The 17,145-nt window shown below is 34.5% G+C and overlaps 1 protein-coding gene and 1 long non-coding RNA gene across 4 annotated transcripts in view; one reads left to right on the top strand and one right to left on the bottom strand.

Annotated features, from left to right (window-relative positions):
- LOC117164059 (uncharacterized) overlaps nucleotides 1-17,145 on the top strand; it is a 47,862-nt gene that overhangs the window by 21,031 nt on the left and 9,686 nt on the right. Inside the window, exon 1 of one of the 3 annotated variants that reach the window (XM_033346836.2) lies at nucleotides 12,540-13,857. The exons of the other annotated variants lie outside the window; for them this stretch is intronic. Coding sequence (XP_033202727.1) covers nucleotides 13,804-13,857 — 54 coding nt within the window. The 5' untranslated portion in view covers nucleotides 12,540-13,803. Of the gene's footprint in view, nucleotides 1-12,539; nucleotides 13,858-17,145 lie in introns of those variants that run through there. 3 annotated transcript variants of the gene reach the window in all.
- LOC143302534 (uncharacterized) lies at nucleotides 6,595-12,274 on the bottom strand. Its single transcript, XR_013058124.1, has 3 exons — nucleotides 10,318-12,274; nucleotides 7,982-10,019; nucleotides 6,595-7,558 (listed from the first exon to the last, which is right to left on the bottom strand). It is a non-coding gene; the product is annotated as an uncharacterized LOC143302534 (long non-coding RNA).

The following is a 17,145-nucleotide window of genomic DNA, read 5'->3' as shown; positions in this document are numbered from 1 at the left end:
CCTGACTCTTCGTTATTCTCTCTTTCTCCGTGTATTAACCCTTTACACTCTAGAGGCGACCTCAGTCACCACGATGTTCCGTGCTGCAACTCCAACTGTTAGATTTCGACATCTCCAATTGATGAGAGTGCAATATTGGTTTGTAGATTAGGAAGTGTAAAGTGTTGGACTTTAAAATGGAGATAAAATATTTAATCTGATATCCCTCCGAAACTATGGTTCTGACAACGTCTCCAACGTTAGTTCGGATTCGACGATCATGGCAAAAGTATTATAATTTAGAAACCCTAAAAAGTGGTTTTTGGAAGTGACATTAGCTCAAATGAAAATGAACTTGATTTTGAATTGTTGAAAAATGAGATCAATTATATTCAAGAATGCATCTTGGTGAATGCTTTATAAATTATCGCACAAAAAAATACAGAAATTAATATTACAAAATCATATTTTCAAAGATGTAAATATAGATAAATTATTAGAATATAATGTTTTTGTAAGTTAATCTGTATATAAAATCAGTTTACGCTAGCTGTAAGACACGCGTCACGTATACGCTAAATCATCCGGAGTTTCTGCTACGCCCGACCGAAAAAGTCGACGAGAGCGAAGGGTTAAAAATTAACGCAAGTGTGCTCAAAGAAACGAAAACGATACTGCAAAGGAGGTTAATTTCAAAACATCTTTGCGGTCGCGACTTTCTTCTACTCTACGTCTCCGTATGACGGTAATAATAGCATAATCGCATAGAAATTTTCGCAGTTTCACATCATCCAGTCCATGTTCCCAGAGTACACAGAAGCGGCACTCGGGGTGACAAACCACTATGCCCGCCATTAATTTGATGTGACTGGCATTGGTATATCTGCGGCGCATGGTGCGCGCGCGAGCGACGTGCTGGTCAACTCAAAGAGAGCAGGAAGGGTACATCGAAAGAACGTCAACTGCACGTCGACGTCTGGCGCAGACGTAATGCCACGCGTGTATCCGGAGAACAGAATGCACGTGGCATGTGCGCAAAGTACCACGATTTTCGCGACATGCGCTATATGCCACGAGCAAAAGAAATACATACATAAGCCTTTCCCTCTCTCTTTCTCTACGTGTGTAGATTTGTTCACCGCTTGAACGCGAAGCGCAATCCGCGGTGACCTGTTGAAAACCGCGGGAAACGCTTATCGTTTGTTACGCATCGTGCGTGGAATGTGGCAATGGAATGGTAGAACAGCGAATGATACGTATACTATACTTATAATGTTGTATCATTATATCATTATATGTATTAGGTTGCTACACAAATTTCATCCGCAAGAGCACGTGTGCAAGTGTACATTTTCTACAAAATCAATTTTTAAAAACAATTTGTACATAATATACGTGTACAATATAACTATACTATAAATATTACAAATTTAAATTATCCATAATATAATAAACGCTATATTTCAGGAAAGATTACACTGTTACTAATGTTATCGGTTTCTTCCTATAATTTCTTTTCTATGATTTGAAACGCGAACGCTTCTTTCCAAACTTATCTAATAAAGAGGAAGAAATGTTCGATTTACGTTTGGTCAAATGATAATATAATGGGATGGGGTTCGATCGAAAGTTAATTATATTAAAAAGTCAAGCTGTAAAGCGAAGTAATTTTAAATTCTTTATAAAAGTGAGCCTGCCTGGTAGTAATATCTCTTTTGCTACCTTCTTCCCTTCACATGCTGATATTTATTAATAATTGCCGGTATAGTATAATTATCCTGTTTTTACGACGACGTTGAAAGGAAGAACGGTCGATAGACGGAAGTGACCGGAACTTTCAACGTTTCTTCAAACGACCAATTAAACATGATACAAAAATAAAATACAATTAATCGACATTTTTACTAGCGGCGTCGTTATAATAAGCGTGTGAAATTCAATGTTGCTTTATTTTTAGCAAATAGCCAGAGTTTATGATTCGATTCATATCAATGCATTAAATATATCGACATCCTTACAAAAGGTAATATCTTTTTAGAACGGAAATTTTACCAGAATTTAAAAATTTCAAACACTTTTTGGAAATGAAAACACGATATTTTTGAAAAAATATGCACAGTAATTGCACACATTAAAGAAAGTAAAACATCTACTCATAAAGCAATAAATCTTCTGTCGAATCAAAATATACAAAACTAAATATTGAATTACTCTGAAAATGACCTTAGATCATATCGAATTACCCTGAAAACCATCTTGAACAATCCGCATATTCAATGACAATGGATTTTTTTAGGATCGTGTACAATTTTTTTACCTTCGTCCCATAATTCAACTCTAGTTCCACTTATAGAAAACATCCATTCGTATAACAGCATTTTTTTTATCGAATACCAGTTAATCCTCGTAACAGCCAGTAGCAAAACTTAAAACCAGCGCACGAGCTTAAAAATTTGTCAAATTTAACAAATTACTTAATTAATATCTCCCACAGCCGACATTTGAAAGCAAAATGATGTGCAAGAAGTACATATCAATAATGGAGGAGTACTACTCTCTATAGTCTGTATTATCTACTTTGCGCTATTCCACTCTTCAACTATGTATAACATATATACTTATTTTGTATCACAGTATCACCGTCTTTCGAACAGGAAAAACCTTGATAATGAGCCTTAACGTAATAGGTAAAGCATTTGAATCCGTAAAGAGGCCAAAATATCCAAAAAAAAAGAAGGAATTGCAGTTGAGCTCTATCGTCTGTGTTCGAGGTCAGTGCACAGTGCACAGCCATACTACACATAACTATATACTGTATTGTACTACGGAAGAAGTCGTGGAAAATTAGATTTACTGTTAGACATTAACCTAGCCTAACAGCCGATTAGAGCGTAGAATTTAATGGAATAATGATGAGATGAATAAAAGCGTTGAATTTTTTTCACGTTGTATTGGATTAAAATAATGTTATTTAATTATCAGAAAAAAAGATGTGAATATAATGTTAATACCTTCGTAAGTATTTGTGCTCGCCTCGCATAAATGCATTGCATAAAATTACTTATGATTATTCTTGCAGCCTGCATTTTTACTTCTCATCAAATAACACACATATTACATATATCGTTCAATGACATACAGCAATTATCAGTTGACTGGACTGCGGCCAGGTAAATATACGATAGAAATGTTCCCCTCCGTGGTCCAAATAGACGGTCATTTTTTTTTATTTGCCATCAGCTGGTTTATCTATGTAGCTTAAATCAAGAAGCTGCTATGCTTCGCACCAATTACGAGGTTATGTTTTGTAAAAATCGCAAAACTTCTAAAAAGCTTCCACCGTTAAAAAATTTCCTAAATTTGAAGAAGATATTAAAGTATCGTTATTATATATACCTACATAATATACATGATTTATCATTTCGACCCTATGTTAAACTTTTTCTTGAAACATTGAAGATCTTTATATTTGTTTAAACGAGATTGGAGAGTATAAATTGGGGAACCATATTCAAGGTAACGTTGTATGCAAGAAGCAACTTTTCTTAGTACCTGTATCCAAAAAATGTTTAAATGACATGAAGCGGCAAGAACATTACATTGGAGGAAAATGGACTATTGCATGCTTCTAAGTTCTTATAGAATTTTATTCCGTAAATTTTCGTAAAGGATATTCCAAACTACTCCGTATAAAACCATGCCTTCGCAATAAATATACCATGCAGTCTACATGTACGAGACGATAACACAAATAAAACGAAATATGTAAAGGGTGAAACAGTAGCAGCGTGCCATAAAAGGTTGTCACGAATGTAAAACAAACGGGACGGTAAGAAGTATCGCGAAAAGGACACAAATTTCTGTTGAGAGTTGGTCACAGAAACCCACGGGGTCACGTATAAATCAAAGTCGGAGCCATTAAATTCTAGAGTTACGATAACACATGAACTTTTTCCACGCCTAGCTGCGCAACCTATCTCCATTGTTACGAACAAGCAAGACAATGGGCAGATATTACGAAGCACAAGCGGGAAGCACAGAAGTGGCGGAAGAAAAAGAGGAGGCAACTAGAGAACTCGAGTTCCTCGACGTCTCACCGCGATGGCCCGCGGCTGTCCATTAGATCGAACGTGCACGATAGCCTAGCTACGATTGTCGCGTCGTATCAACCTTCTATAAAAATGATAAATCGCTATGAAGAGAAAATATGAAATGTTTAAAGCTTTGAAGACGTGGGATCTCCTATGGATGTGTGTTAGTTTTTATTAATTTAAAAAGTAAGGTTTATTAAAGAAACACAACACAAGCTGACCATTTAATTTTTGTTTTGTACTTTTGCTTATCGAGTCACTAAGAACCGAAGGGATATGAATGCGAAGAATAAATGAAAAGAACAACAAGACTAAACGCAGAATAGTAGTACAGGTTATACAATATAGATTTAACGTTTATGGTTGATTAAAAGTGGCAAACTATGTTTAAGGATTTGCAAAATAGAACGTCAGGAAGGCCGATAAGAAATAATGGAATCTCTCGCTCGCGCCGAGATTAGACGTAAACATACGCGTCGAATCTGTAATAGAGTCGGCGAAGCGGCCATAGGGCTGGCTGAACACCTTTTTATGTGTTTCCCCAGTACCTATGCCGTGTGTTTTCGCGCTTCTTATAGTATTCGCGTAATACGCCATATATCAATTTTTCTCAGTGAAACATTATTAGGATTCTACAGTATTATTTTATGAATTTCCCATTCTGTTATTTAATGAAATACGCACAGTATAATCCGATGAAACAGCCAACGATTTTCTTGCTGATATTTTCAATGTTCGATCAAACCATTGCTGCCAACAAAGAGAGTGCAGCTCCCTTTAGATTAGTCAAGTTACCTGAATATCGAAGCAAGATACCCATTAAAATTAGATACGGTGTATAGACAAGTGGTAATTGCTTATGGACAGAATAGATACAGTTATTTGACAATTACAGCTGTTTGTTCGCTGCGCAACAAAATATAACGAAATGTAGGAGATGATCTGAAATTTATGGCCGATAATGTATATGATATACCGTGCTATTTCTGAGCAACCTTGCGCGTACCATCTGCTGGATATATGTAGGATATATGTAGATAGGAATTTTACGATTTCCGTGGTATAATAATGCTTTATAATAACAAGACAAAGGTATAAATATCTTACAGGGGCGGAAAATCTGGCTAATTTTTGCGTATATAATTCTTTTGAACATGTACTTCTTACAACAGATAAAAGAGTTAACACATACTAAATAGCAGCATCGTATGGAAAATTGAATCGAAAAGCACGAAATATCACAAAATTTTAGCATTTTAATTTTAATTTCAAATACACAAATAGCAAATGTATATTCTTCTTACGAAGACAGCAGAAGAGTTTAATAAATTCTTTTAGGAATTTTTACGCGATACTCAATTCTATTACCCAAAAACTTGAAATGTGCGCGATAACGAAACAGCAAATTAAGATAACTTTTATAGAGATGTAAGGAAGGATATGTGAAGAGAATTTTTTGTGTAGACGCTACTTCTGATGAATAGGAGTAAGAAAATTACTTTTATATTTAGAACCATCGTTTCAAATTCTGACAAATTAAATTTTTCAACTCACGTGTCGTTTGTTTTATATGGCGAATACAATTCAGTGAATAGAAAGTGACCCTAATTGTAAGATCCTAACAATCTTTCCTTTTTTTACTAAATTGATTCTACTGAACAAAGGAATGCATCAATATACAGCATTGTATAAGCCAATAAAGGATTATACGAGCGAACAACAGAAGATGGTGATCTTATGCTTGAAAAAATTTTATTTCAAATAGAAATAGAAAATAACAATTTGGCAAAATGCATTATTTTGAAATAAATTTCTATTCTGGTTAATTCTTATAAATAATGCGATGAGTGGATGTTTCAAAGCTCGTCTAAGTAGAATTGATTTCGCAGATCATGTTCCTTGACTCGTGAAAGTTTAGCATAATATGAGACATCGGGATTGTACTTTTCATTTATCAAATATTGTGTTGTATATCTACATGGATCGTTCAACCAGCGATTAAACGCAACGTAAGATTTTCGCGATGATAAATTAAAAGATTCTGTTTCACACATTGAAACGTACCAAGGAAAATAACTTCTTTATCAAAGTAACAATATTTGTGCTTTGCAAGTAGCGCATTCCGATTACTACTATCGCATCTTACAAAGTACGATAAATGCAGGAAATTTGTTAAAACTTACGATAGGATTAAGCGAATTGTTTGAAAAGTGTTCTAAATACGCGAACAGGAACAAACAAAGTGAAATGTTATGTCAATTTTTATCGAAGAAGAAAATGAGGAAAATCTAATATAACAGAGATTATTGAAATAGGATTCCATTCCACAGGAGAAAAACATAGTAACTCACATTTTTTTATTTCTATGGAGAAGCAATTTAAACATGTCAAGAAAAAGATTAACAAATACAATAAATTTTTTTATTTCTTAACGTTTTAAAATTTAAAAGTTGTTTCACATCATAAAGTTACATACGTAAATATAATTTTACTAAGGTGACGTAATGTTTATCTGATGAAATTACATACTTATTCTTACGTTACAGCAAAATATATATATTTATTCTATGTATATATACTAAATTTGTACATAATTTATTAGTATTTATTCAATACGCTGTCTTACAGTGTCACTGACTTAAAAGAGTTCACGTTCACGTTCACGTTGAACATGTTCGAGGCTAGAGCACAGATCCAAACTGACTTTCGCTCCATATTCGTTCTGTTACGAAAACCAAGCCCCTCCTACATTTTTGTAGCGCATCGTATGCTCCATTACGTACATTCCGCTCTGGTTGTCACTTATTCTCCTCTTTACTTCCATGCGCATTCAACGAAATTGATTTAACTTTAATTCATCATGATATAACTTTTTACATTTGCATTTTTGAAGACAATTTACATTGCTGAATTTTATTTTCTAATACTGTGGGTATGAAAGGGAATTTCAATGGTTTATTTAGCATTTTTTGTCGGTTCCTTTTTCCACCTAAATTTAACGATTTCATTATGTTTGGGGAAATTCAATTACGACGCTATCACAAACAACTTTGTTGATGAAAGTGCTACTAATAATTTTTCGATCGGTCACTGATTTTCTAAACTTTTTTCTAGTGATACTGGCCTTAAGGACAAAGAATGGAATAGACAAGTTAAGCAATAAACAAATCAGCTGCAGAAACGAAACTGGTGTGAAATTTAGGTCGATATTAAATTAATATTCTTTTAACGATCGTTCCGCTCCAATTTTCATTCGCATTCCGTTGATTACGTTGAAATATTAGTAAGAATTATAGACGTTCTTTCTAGTTGTTGCTTTTTCAATAGAAATTCGCCCTGAAGTGGATAATTGTCGTTGAATATTAAGACGTCAGTTTTGAACGATACGTGTCGTATGATGTACGTCATAGATACATGTATTATTATTTTTGCCATTAAATTTCACTTTTACTTGGTTATTTAAGAATTATAAGAGTTAATTAAGGGAACTGAAATTTAGAAATCGTTATTTGCATGGTTTCCATTAACGGGGCCAAGTTCAACGCGTATTTATGATTTCAAGTTAATTAGAATACCTAAGTTTCACCTCACAAGGTTGAGAAATATTACTTATATGAAACAATGATTCCATTCGTTGCGCTTATGAAATGTTCGGTCTATACACATGTATTATTTTCGAATTTGTAATCAAGATGCTGTTTTATTTCTAGAGAATTAAATAAAATATCACATTTTTTACAAATTTGTACAGGATTTTAGAAAGGAAGTTGGCTGTGCCAATACTTTTGTTCATTACTATATGATTCGACTTAAGAATAGGTATTTCATACGTTTCTATCATTATCTATCGTTTGTATTCTATAATAGGAAACTTGTGAGATACAATTTAGGTTGGCCAGTACCATACATACCCATTAGGCAACTGCTTCCCTGTTCCTCTTGTTTCCCGACGAAAAGTACAGTGTCAAGTAGCGGTACGTATGGAATGTATGTTTAACCCAGATCGTTCACGGTACAACATTGTGCTAGACGTTCTCGATAAAATCACGAGCATCGATAATGGTAGATGCTGGCATGCTGCCGAATGACTGCTCCTTTTTAAAAGTAATCAACCATTTGGTTCGTACAAGGATGTGAAATCTCGCTCGTCCTCGTTTATATCCTACGTCTCCTCTTTGGGAGTATCGAGCGAAATTGTTGGCACGCGGCGACGATTTTACCAACGAGGGAACCGAGCCCGAGAAAGCGTAACAAAACGAGATAATTATTAATTGTGTGGACAGAATATGACCAGGAAAAGTTGTCGACTTTAATAACGTTACAAAAATCGACTGGAGAAAAAAAGAAATTGACATGTATTTAGTTCAAGAGACGCGTGCCCGTTTTACGTACAACACGCTCGTGTATTACGATTTTACGCGATAAACCAACCGAGAACTTTTGAGCCCACGCTGGTTAAACGAGAGAGTGAGAATAAGACAAGTTGACCAAGCGTGTTGTAAGAAATGATTCCTTTTACTTACTGTGAACTTACCGTGTATCCAGCATCCAATTAAGTGAATTCCGGTCGATTAAATTCATTTATTAAGGCTTGAGCTCCATATCGTATCGAACGAACGAAAGTAGAAGAATATAGAAAATGTTGCAGGTAGCTGTGTCCGCGCTGTAACGAAACCCGTTTCTTAAATATCGAACACGAGATCGGCACCCTTAAAGTTAACGAGAAAGCAGGACAATATTCTCCGCATAGTCGATCCTTATCTATAAAAAAATATATTCCAGTTTCTAGTAGAACCTCCATTATCCGAACGTCTACTATACAAATGTTTACTGTACCAATGTTCTAAAACTAAATTAAATATACAATCACTTCAAATGGAATAATTTCAATTTATCATATTTTCTAAACAATTCGTACGATAATTAGTTGGGAGGAAAAAATTCGTACGCTGTATTGAATGAAAGAGAAACATTTCGTATGGATTATCCAGATTTCCAATGCATTAGCTTTGCGTGGATAATTCCTAAGACAAATTCCAGCAAGCCAAGTAAAATGTAAAATACTTAATTGATCGAAAGTTGTCGGAAAGAAGTGCAATAAGATGGCTATACTAGACTGCTATAACAGAAACAAATTGTTATTTCTTAGTCTCATATTTTACTCATTGTCGATGTTTATGGATTTGTAATCGACTTTCTTCGTTGAAAGTCAACATTTGTAAAGAAAATTTTGGTTTGTTCGATTTAAAGTGTTTTCTCTTTTTGGTTGCTATGTATTCGTGTCTGAAAAATCCTATTAATTATATGCTTTATCAAAGGATTAATGTTGCAGAGCGGAGTTTGAATTTTTGATGATATAGGAATACAATAATTCTGATTTTTGGGTGATTGCTGGTTTATCGGATTACAGATTATCTCTTACAATTAATTGGAGTTCGAATTTAAAATCTTACATTTAGGAGTATCTGCCTCCGCAAGTATTGCAAAAATTTTTCAACCGTTCTCTGGTTTGTTAAAGATATGTTTATTCCATTGTAACCGCAGTTGGATAAGAGCAGACCTCGAGCTCCATGGCACAGCATAAGTCGTCGCACGAATGCGGCACCGTAAATTTCAAATATCGTGTAAACCGATCGAACAATGTGACGTCTGACTCTGACGCAAATTGTTATCTCTCCAAGGTATCGATTCTCCACTTTATTCCTTTCCCGTTGTTAGCCATATGTCGCACGACGTGTTGCATGGTATTGTTTCGAGTAGCGACAAAGGGTTCGGAAGCTACAAGCCGGTAGCTCTCACTCGACGAGTTGAAATGAAGAACCGAGGGTAATTACGCACTCTCTTTGAAATAATCGAACGAGATTCCTGTTACTTGAGAAATGGACGTGTTATACAAGGTGTGTCATTTGGCTCGTTCACGCTGCATACACAGAATGTCCCAGATTTTTTCTACAAAATAGTGAACAAAGATCTTATAAATGTAAGTAACTATAAATATAGGCTTATACACACAGAGTCACTCAAAAGTATTAGGACATTTGGCTGATTTACAGTAACAGTATATACGTGAATTTGACCAAAGTAAAAATGAATTAATGACAAATTAATAATTTTAAAAAACACTTAATTATATCAATTTCTTCACATTTTCTTCAAACTAAAGAAATCCATTTACGATAGAAAATCATGACTAGCTTGAAAATGACTGGAAAAGAAAAAGAATATAGAAAAGGGTGAAACTGGGTACCAAATAGTTGCCAGCGTCACGAACTATATCGTCGTGTCCGATTGCGAAAAGTTGACGCAGTCAGCTTGACAAGGCGTATCGCTTAAAAGGTCGTGGACGTACGGAAAGGCCCGCACAAAAGGTATCCCTTTGTTGTACACCTGTCTTTGCTCGGTTGTGTTCGCGTATGCAAATGTAACACGAGCATACGTACCCGCATGGCACGGCCACGCTCGAGTGTTTGCTCTTAACGTCATACTCGTGAAGCATTTTCACGTGGATACGTAAGACTTTAATAACAATAGCGATTATGATCGGAGATTATTATTTTGTAAGTTAAATCTAGGCTAGTAAATAAGATAAGATTTTGTTGCGCGAGGACAGAATATAATACATTTCTCGTTTCTAAATGTAAAAAGTTTCTGGCTTTTATACGTTTTTATTATAACGTATTTATACGTTCATAATGCAGCTATCACATATACCCGGCTCTTTTTTAAGCACGTGCAATATTCATTCGCATCTTATTCGAATGGGTAACATTTCGGAAAAAGTCAGACACATGTATCATGGTGATAAGAACGTTAAATGATAACAATTAATCTACGTAACACCGTGATTCGACGCGTGGTGACGTAACGTGTAGCAATAAGTAGTGGCTTTCCCCTAAAACCGGAAACTGAACGATTAGTTCGTTTACACAGGTTATGAACACTAAAGGATATTCCAGTGGAATGATGAGTAACACGTTTGTCAAGTTTATCGTTGTTCTGGATCTTGAATTTCCGAAATTAAATGTCCGAGTAGTATATAATAGAACGTTACTATAGAATGATGGTTATTCGAAATGTAATAAAATTTGTAAAATTCCATTCTCATTTCAAATTTGGAAAATTGAAGTGTAGACTAAATTGTGAATGAAAATAGTCTAAAAATTAGTAAATGGCATGAAAATTCTTGAAATATACATGTTATACTCTCAATCTTTCGTTAATTTATGCATTAATATACAGGGTGGTTGGTAACTGGTGGTACAAGCGGAAAGGGGGTGATTCTACGCGAAAAAAGATGTCGAAAATATAGAATAAAAATTTTTTTTTTTAATTTTTCCATCGAGACAACGATCTACAGTGAGATCCGTTATAACGAGACATGATAAAGTGCACGCGTACCGAGCGAAAATTCAAAGTCGATTTTCCCGAAAACAAAGCGTCAAACGAAAAATTTTTATTCTATATTTTCGTCTTCTTTTTTCGCGTAGAATCGCCCCCTTTCCGCTTGTAGCACCAGTTACCAACCACCCTGTATATTATTGCTATTATATCTATTACTTTATATGCACACTATAATTTCTATATTAAATTAACATGTCTTCTTACAAATTTGATTAATATCCCTTTAATACCGTTATTTCAATTTTATACTAATACGTGTATCGAATAAAATAAATTGTTCGGTAAATAGATAGTTGAGAGACTGCTTGCGTAATGAGACATTGATATAGTAAAATATTTGAACAGTTATATAGTATCTAAAGTGGCATTTATTAACATTAAAAGCTAACACTATGGATTAAAATTAATTAAAAGATGATAAACTATCCGAATTTTAAATATCAAAATAGGAATATAAAACTAAAAGCAAATGACTCTCTTTCCTATCTTAATGTTGTATGGCTGTTCTAATCTTAAAGCTACTAATAATAAATGGATAATGTGCAGCGATTTACGGATAAAAGTGTACATATAATATTTACATGTTATGCCCCACAATTCGATTTTGTTTCGCGTGTATCTTTACAACGATCAGCTCATCGTTATCGTTGCCGTTATCATTGTCCTGTAGGTTACACCCAGATAACGAGCAGTCTTTAAGAGAGCGGTTAGTTCTACGTTTCTTCTCGCGGAACGCGGTCTTTGTTCAATCGCGTCGCGTTGGAGCGCGGTAAACGCGTGCTCGCGATGGTAATTTCATCGTTGTTGTATCGTTGAACCACTCGAACTCACCGTGTTCTCGCCAAATTTACGATTATGCGATAAATCTCGCGTTATTGGGGTAATTTTTACCGTAGAAGCCATTCTTCACGGTGGTTATTCAGTGTTTAGCGCATTAGTGAACAATACTGAATAAAAAGAAAAAAGAAAGAAAGGAAAAACAAGGTGACGAGACGGAAGGACACACGATGCAACGACTCCAAAGAAGATTGATTTACATAACCGATGGGATATCTTCCTCGAAACGCGAGTTCAAGCTTGTTGAAGTCAATTAATTCTGGCCAATTAACGCCATATAACGTCAATTACAGATTCGTCGAGTCACGACGATGTACTCCCAAGAAATCGTAGTCCCGTTACTCTCAAAGTTACTTTTACAACAACGTGGTGGCATTTCTGTTTCGCTATCTCTCGTCTGTCCCATCATTTGTCAGCTTTTATATTTCTATAAAAGTTATTTTCTTTCTTTCGTCTCTCTTTTTCTGTTTCTTTTAATTAATCCTTTTTCTTTTTTAACAAGACATTTGTAACGCGTGGTCAACAATCCGAACGTTCAACTTTATTCCTAAGCTATATATGTATCGAGCTTAGTTACGTGTGTTTGCTAACGAACAAACGTATACCATGATGCGTGTTAATAGCGTAACCAGCTGTTACGGATACATGTGTCGAATGCAAAGACGGAAAAAATATTTTCGTAGCGAAACAAGATACGCGTTCTGCGTCAAAGAGAACTGTCAATTAAATAACGCGATAAAAACGGGGAAAATAATCGAATATTGCATTCGTTTTGCATTTTACAATTGCATTTTAAAGAAAGACTATGTTTCATCGTGGTTCGAAGCTGCAACTTTAGTACCGAGATAACTGAATCGCAAGAATATATTTGTTTCATTTCTGAGGAATGCTAAATTTCTATTGAAATATGTACATATAACGAATAAAAGCGGAACGTGAGATAAAGAAAGCAGAAAGAGCAATAAAGTAGAGAAATAAAAGTAAAATAAAGTAAAAATGAAAACTCAATGAATTATATGTATATGTCAGAATTCTGATTGTAGAGCAATTCAACGGTTACAAAAATCGTGAAAAGCTTGCATCATTCGAAACACGTTTTCTTGTTCCTCCTGCTTCACCAACCAACAACCACGCTGTAAACCACCGATAATTCAAGCTAACACAAACAATCCGTGTAAATAAGCATGATCACAATAACCAGAAATCCGTGAAAGATATTTCCTCAACGAGGAGGAATGCAACCCGGAGAATTCGATGAATCAACTTAGAAGCATCTCTCTTAAAAATATCGGTTCGTTTCCAACGAGACAGAGGTATGCCATTCAAAGAAACCACTGTTCTTTAAACGAAAATACGGTCTGATCGATGCAAAGAAGCACAAAGTGATGTACAAGGTGATGAAGAAGTCCTGTAGACTTATCTCAAAGTTGCTAAAAAGAGCAAATAATATATAAAAGAGGAACGAGGTGGGCGGTAGGAGAGAATCATCGAAAGAATGTCGTGCAGGAAGAAGATCGACTCGAAACTCTGGCTGGAGTATACTCAAACGGTAAGAATCGATTGTATTCGTGCATCGTGATAACGGTTATCCGTATCCCCCAGACCTAACCGAGGGCTAGCGAACCGGGTTTCTAAGGTAACCGAGTTAATAAATCGATGAGACGTTATCGTGCAGGATTGAGTTCGCTGCTTCCAAAGCGAATATTCTCGTTGATTGTGCCTTTTTTTGTTTCTTTCTTTCTTTCGTATTCTTTTCTTTCTCCGTTCGTTGTAATAGAGTCGTGATCGTGAACGAGACAATCGTAACACTTTATGCTATTCGATGCTTTCATTCATTCAACCCTTAAAAGAATAATTCTTCCAACGATAATAAAGCATTTTGACTTTGACACTTTTAAGTATCGGAGAAAAGTAATAGTGACGGGAGACCACTTTCTTCATTTCCACTTGTTTAATAACAATAAGAATATGTATCATATATACACTGTATAATAAGCACTGTGTCTGTGAAATTGAAAAACATACAGTGGCTTGTTACCATATAGCAACATTATACATTTAAAGGTTAAAGCGAGCAGCGAAACTCTCCTATTACGTCGAGAAAATTACATCTCATCATGAGATTCTCATGTTTCTTCTGCTAAGCAAAGTTTCGCGAAAAAAAAGAGAATCTTGAAGAACGTTCTCGTTTAATATTGAAATATTTCCATTAAGATGAGCATATTGTTTATTCGGGAGTTGACTCAATTGTATGAAATACATATGTTATTTGAGTATTTCTTATTGACGTCAAATGTTAGGTAAAACAGTTCCGTCAGGATCGAATTGTCATTTCATAAACTACGAGTTTTTCTTTAATTAACTCTAAATGCTTGTGATTAAAATATGCTCGATATAATTTCACGAGACATAACAAAAATAAATTTCATAAATGAAAAACATTTAATAGTGTTATTACTCTATTGGTTTTGGGAATAAAAGTTGTCCTACTTTTTTCGGTACTTAATATCAAACTTATATAACGAAGTTTATAAACATTTCTTGAACTGATCTGATTCCTTTCTCCCTCTTTTTTTATCCTCTATGAAATTAATAATGATATTTTATAGGAAGTCTACACACTGTTTACAAAATTTTGATAAAGATCACAATTTATTGAGTTTCAGTCCAATCGTGTGTTTACATATTTGCACGCGTTTTACTATCTAACATATTTCAAGTACAACAAAATCACTCTACATATATAAAAAATGATTAACATCTCAACAGGATAATATGCTAAAATGTATTTACGGATGTAATAATATACTCATCTCATCAATTTCATCTCATTCATAAACCATAGTAAATAGTTCTTCAATTTTCTTAACTTCATGAAGAATTTTAATAGCATATTATAATAATAATATATAAATGATATATGAAGAATTTTAGTAATACAGTAGAACCATTAACATCCGCCATTTCTTTACGTAACTGTATTTTTCTAACACAAAACGATACTTACTTAAATATATACTTGACCGTTTACATTAACAAGAGGAACAAGAAGGCAATTAATAACATACTAACATAATAAAAATAACGTAGTAGCGACATACCAAAGCTTCCCGTTGCAATATTCTTCGCATAAATTCCGGAATTAGTAGTAGTAAACGGACCACATTCGTATCGAGATCCGTATTATTAGTTATTCCTGATGATTACACGTTGCTAAATGACGAGGTGTCAAAAAACGTCAAATCCCCTGCAAACGGTCGGTAGATGGTTGTCGCCAGTTTCCGCTCGGTAATTAAGATGTATGTGAATTGAAGGTATCACGCAGAGGTAACTTCTACAAAAAGTCTGTGCGAAGGTCTCGACGAAGTCGTTAAGGAGGCAATTGCACAACCACGGGCCAGGCGCCAACCGGTAGAATCTCGTTTTCTAGGACAATCGGCGTTCCTAGGTAGTGGAGAACGATCTTATTCAGGGCAAGATCAAGAACGACCGTTCGTGTCGATAACATTCCAACACCGCTGATATTTGGTGTCGTTCTGGGAACTTGAGAAACTTTACTATAAATGGTACTCATTCTGTACGCGTAAGGCTTGATTAAAATCGATAGACTAACTTGATACTTTTTTTATGTACGATAGGATTAAGATTCAGAGATAGCATGCTTCTTTTATTTATTTTATTGATCACTGGAAGATCGTAGGCAATGTGTTTAGTCTGAAAAGGAGCGATGGATTTTCTATCTCCCTAGTGGAAATGCGAGAAAGATAATTTCATCGACTGCTTCTTTTGGTTAGGAGATACTATCATCTTTTTGAATAAAAATTTATATCTACATAAACTGTCAACACTTTTTTGCAAAATAATCGATTTAATTCGTTAGATATCTTGCAAAATCAACCGCAAAACTCCGAGAATGCTAAATAACAAGAACACTACTATCTCTCAATAATAGCATGCCGTAATCCTGAATACTACTCGAGTCAGCTGTTCGTTACTTTGCTTCCCGTGACGTATGTAGATATCTGAGCAAGTTAACTTCACAATTTATCTAAAAAAGGGCATGTCGTATTCATTTTTATGTTATATCTGGTCTATAGATAGTCTTACCTGTTTTCATTCGATCACGAACAAGTTATACATAGAAAAAGTGCGCACAAACATTCGTGCACGCGTGAATGCGGAACAGGACTCTTTCTCTCTCTCTTTACCTGCTTTTCTTACTTTCTTCCTTCTCTCCGTCTGACTCTGGCTCAGGGCTGCACTTATAACTCAAGATTCTTCAGATTTTTATCAACCGTCTACTTAATAAATTAGACTCTACTATATATATGCGTATAGACAAGAGGGAAAGACATTTTTTCAGTACTAATGAAAATAAAAAAAAATTTATTAAATTATAATCTAAAAACGTTAAAGTATTGTTTACCATTATAGAATTTCTGTTTTGTTTCGTTTTCAAAATTACAATTCTACGTATATTGTAATTTCATATGAATATTTTTGGAAGAACCAACTTTTTATAAATATGAATTTTTATTAATTATCTAGAATTATAACAGCTTACATAAATAAATATACCTTGTTATTAGAAACCGATTAGGAATAATGTACTATTTATTCAATAACTTACTTAAGAACTTTCAAACTTCTAGGATAGAGTAAAATAAAAACATTCAAAGTATAACAAACTAAAAATACGTTATAATAATAAATTTTCATTATAGTAATAATAATAAATTCTAGTTTTCTAAAAATTACAAAAATTTATATGATACGCATATGATCGTGAAGAAAATTGTTTTCGAAATCCGATCCTGCTTCAACCCTCTCCCTACCA

The sequence above is a fragment of the Bombus vancouverensis genome, chromosome 3, assembly GCF_051014615.1.
Source record: "Bombus vancouverensis nearcticus chromosome 3, iyBomVanc1_principal, whole genome shotgun sequence".
NCBI classification, from domain to species: domain Eukaryota; kingdom Metazoa; phylum Arthropoda; class Insecta; order Hymenoptera; family Apidae; genus Bombus; species Bombus vancouverensis.
The sequence above is the reverse complement of the archived record's forward strand: the minus strand, read 5'-3'. Positions and strand labels throughout refer to the sequence as shown.